At 39.8% G+C, this 3,749-nt stretch overlaps 2 protein-coding genes across 2 annotated transcripts; both read left to right on the top strand.

The window, feature by feature from the left end:
- Window positions 1–2,112: 2,112 nt before the first annotated feature.
- Window positions 2,113–2,526, top strand: LOC139128607 (uncharacterized). Its single transcript, XM_070694356.1, has one exon. The coding sequence runs from the start codon at window positions 2,113–2,115 to the stop codon at window positions 2,524–2,526; it is 414 nt and encodes a 137-aa protein (XP_070550457.1).
- Window positions 2,527–2,594: 68 nt separating this feature from the next.
- On the top strand, window positions 2,595–2,951 carry LOC139128597 (uncharacterized). Its single transcript, XM_070694350.1, has one exon. It carries the CDS (start codon window positions 2,595–2,597, stop codon window positions 2,949–2,951), a length of 357 nt encoding a protein of 118 aa, XP_070550451.1.
- Window positions 2,952–3,749: the final 798 nt, after the last annotated feature.

The following is a 3,749-nucleotide window of genomic DNA, read 5'->3' as shown; positions in this document are numbered from 1 at the left end:
AACCCGGGAATGAACTGGTGGGAATGGAACTGGTGGACTGAACTGCCGAAAAGGAAACTGGTGGACATCACAGAAACTACGGAAGTGGTGGACTGAACTGAACGGAACTGAAGGGGACTGATCTGGAAGAGGAGAAGACTTAAGAAGAACACTACCTCAACTTTGGGCTGCAACTTAAGAGGATATACTGAAGACTTTCACCCGTGAAGACTGGGTGAACAACTGTAGAAGCAACACTGAAGAAACTAAAGTTTTTCAACGCAGAAGAAACTGCAAGAACTTTCATCAAGTGGTGAGTTCCATCAACTTTCAACTAAACTTCACTGACTTTAGAAACTTCAAAGATGTCACTCCCCAACTTAAAAGGACTGAGAATTAGGTATAAAAATCTACTAGAACGAGAACTATTGAAAGCAGACGCCATATTGAAAAGTTCACAAGATGAAGATGAGGATATTCAAGTATGGAAAATTAATGCAACAAAAACTAAACTGAAAGACTATGTTGAGAAGTTTGAAGATGCCACTGATAGATTATCCCTATTGGTTGAAGAAACTAAAAACTTAGAAGAAAAAGAAAAACCTGACGATGAAGAGGTAAAAATAACTGACCTTATGGCTGCTGTGGGAGACTGTGTCGGTGAATTAACGGCATTAGAGAACAGTATTCAAGTAAAGCAAATGACTGTACAATCTAGTGTAGCCAAACAGATGGAAAGACTGGTCGAAATTCAAATGCAGACTCAGTTTCAAACTCAGAAACTACTGGAAGCCCAAGAACAACAACTTGAGCGGCACTCGTATTCATCTGGAGAATTGCAATCTGAATCTGCTGTTCCATCTCCAGTCTCCGTGAAACTGCCTAAACTCGATTTGGTATCATTTAGTGGTGATTTGCTTGCATGGAAAGAATTCTGGACTCTTTTGAGTGTACTATACATGAGAACTCCATCTGTCACGAATAGAGAAGTTCAACTATCTGAGGAGTAAACTTCATGGTGATGCACTGAACGCTATGTCAGGTATGACCCCTTCAAATGAGAACTATGATGTGGCCGTGAGATTACTTTGTGAGAGGTTTGGAGATAATCAAACTGTAATTAATGCACACTACTCGAAATTGATCAGCCTGCCAGTATCTGCAAATCAAGCAGGCAGTCTACGAACACTATACGATGGTATTGAAAAAACACTTAAGAAGTTTCGAGGCCATTGGACAGGATGTTAATCAGGACATTTTTGTTTCTATCATCACGTCTGAACATCCCAAAGAGGTACTGTTCCAGCTCGAGCTGCAAAATGGGTCTAGGGAGAAACGGACAGTGTTTAAACTCAGAGAACTCTTTGAACGGTATGTCATGGCTGCCGAAGCAACTGATAGGCAGACACCACACAACTTTCCTTCCACAAAGGACAAAGCAACCCCTAAGAAGTCACCATCAGCATCCAAGTTGTACGCAGAATCATCGGTATCATCTGCTCAAGCCTTGGTTATTGGTGAGAGGGGACCAACTCATCAAGCCAGTGAACGCTAAATCCTAAGAAACGTCATTTAAAAAATATCATCTGCTCAAGCCTTGGTTATTGGTGAGAGGGGACCAACTCATCAAGCCAGTGAAACGCTAAATCCTAAGAAACGTCATTTCTGTGAACAACACCACTGGAGTGACGAATGCACGAAGTATTCAACTGTTGAAGCAAGAAAAGAGAAGGTCAAAGGTCAGTGTTATATCTGCCTAAAGAAAGGACATCGATTGAAAGACTGTGTTGTCAATAAGCCATGTTTTTTCTGTCGTCAAAGAAAGAATCACCATAGCAGTTTTTGTCCTAAAAAGTTCCCATCTACAAGGAAAGTTCGGTGCCATGGAAGACTCATAAGTTCTTAACTTTCTGAAGGTGCTCTTCACCCAAAATTGTTCGCTACAAGGGACCACTTCACCAAACTTGTGATTGAGAGCTATCATCAAAAGCTTCTTCACTCAGGAACTTCACAGACATTGGCTCAGACTCGCCACGAGTACTGGATCCCTCAAGGTCGCTCACAAGTAAGAAGAATCCTCCATGACTGTAGAGTTTGTCGACGAGCTGAAGGCGGTCCATATAAGATGCGGCTATGGCACCATTACCAAGGAAGAGAGTGACTCAATCACCGCCATTTACATATACTGGACTTGACTACTTTGGACCTTTGTTCATCAAAGAAACTTCGGGTACAAAGAAAGTTTGGATCTGCTTGTACACTTGTTTAGCTGTGCGAGCAATTCATCTTGAACTGATAAAGGACATGTCAGCAGAACAATTTCTCCTGTGTTTACGGAGATTTATTGCTCGCCGTGGAACCCCTGAGCAAATAATTTCTGACAACGCTCCTCAGTTCAAACTAGCAAAGTCTGTCCTGGACAAAGTATGGATGAATGTCATCATGGACCATGGTGTCAGAAAGTACGTGACTGATCAAGGCATCAAATGGCAATTCATCGTTGAACTTGTTTCATGGATGGGAGGATTTTATGAGAGACTCGTTTGATGTGTTAAGAAGTGCCTACGAAAGCTATAGGAAAAGCATGTCTCACGTACGACCAACTTCATACACTAATGATTGAAGCAGAAGCTGTCGTGAACACTCGCCCACTGGTTTACGTGGATGATGATATCAACTCATCAATAACCTTGACTCCAGCAGATTTCCTAACTCTTAATCCGAAGACTGGAATGCCCGATGCTGAGCCTGACTCTGATGATCCTGACCTAGAGTACAAACCCAGAATGTCATCTGCTGAGAAACTCTTACAAACCTGGAAGAAAGGTCAACGACTTCTCAACGGATTCTGGAACAGGTGGAGAGATAGTTACATACTCAATTTGAGGGAAAGAAGCCAGAGACATTTAAGTGCACCAAGAATTCAGTCTTCGTCAGACATTATATTGAACACCATGGTGTTCCATAACTGAACACACATTGCACATGAAATGTGTCCCAAAAATTGAACGCATTTACGCGTTCAAAGGGCTGAAACACTTTTGAACGCCTGGACGCCGTTTAACGATAAGTGTGTCAAAGGATAGAACACGTGATATGCACTAGTTGAACACCTTTAAGTTAGGACGTCCAGGGAGTGTTCAAGCCTGGAAATAAGAAAATAGACCACTGATATTCAAAAATGACAAAAAAAATCCATGAGTTAAATATAATTATTTAGCGTAAATTGGGCAAATAAACATGGCCATTTTGTAAAGTTTGTCAATGGGGTTAACCAGTAGGGTTAACACCCTTCTATCAAATCATACACAAAAGAAAATCCACATAACCACTGTAGATCTTTTTCAAACAAAATGAAAAAAGTATAATTCCTCTTTCTTTACATTTCCATTCCGTGATTGTGTAAAGTTATTTTTTACATTCATTCAGAATGTGATGTCTTCAAGTAAGTCAAATTTTGAGTTTTTCAGAAAAGATGTTTTGTACGTTTTTTAAGTATGAACATATAACGTAATCCACAATATTTAAGTAAAACCTGATATATATATATATATATATATATATATATATATATATATATATATATATGTGTGTGTGTGTGTGTGTGTGTGTATGTATGCATACATATACATACACTTAATTATACGCTCACGTATTTCGTGTATTTATTCATAAATGTAAAATACATACAAACATACATACATGAATTCAATTGTGTGTTTGTGTAGGTGTGTGGTGTCTGTGTGTGTCTCTCTGTGTGTGTGTGTGTG

The sequence above is a fragment of the Ptychodera flava genome, chromosome 3, assembly GCF_041260155.1.
Source record: "Ptychodera flava strain L36383 chromosome 3, AS_Pfla_20210202, whole genome shotgun sequence".
NCBI lineage: Eukaryota > Metazoa > Hemichordata > Enteropneusta > Ptychoderidae > Ptychodera > Ptychodera flava.
The sequence above is the reverse complement of the archived record's forward strand: the minus strand, read 5'-3'. Positions and strand labels throughout refer to the sequence as shown.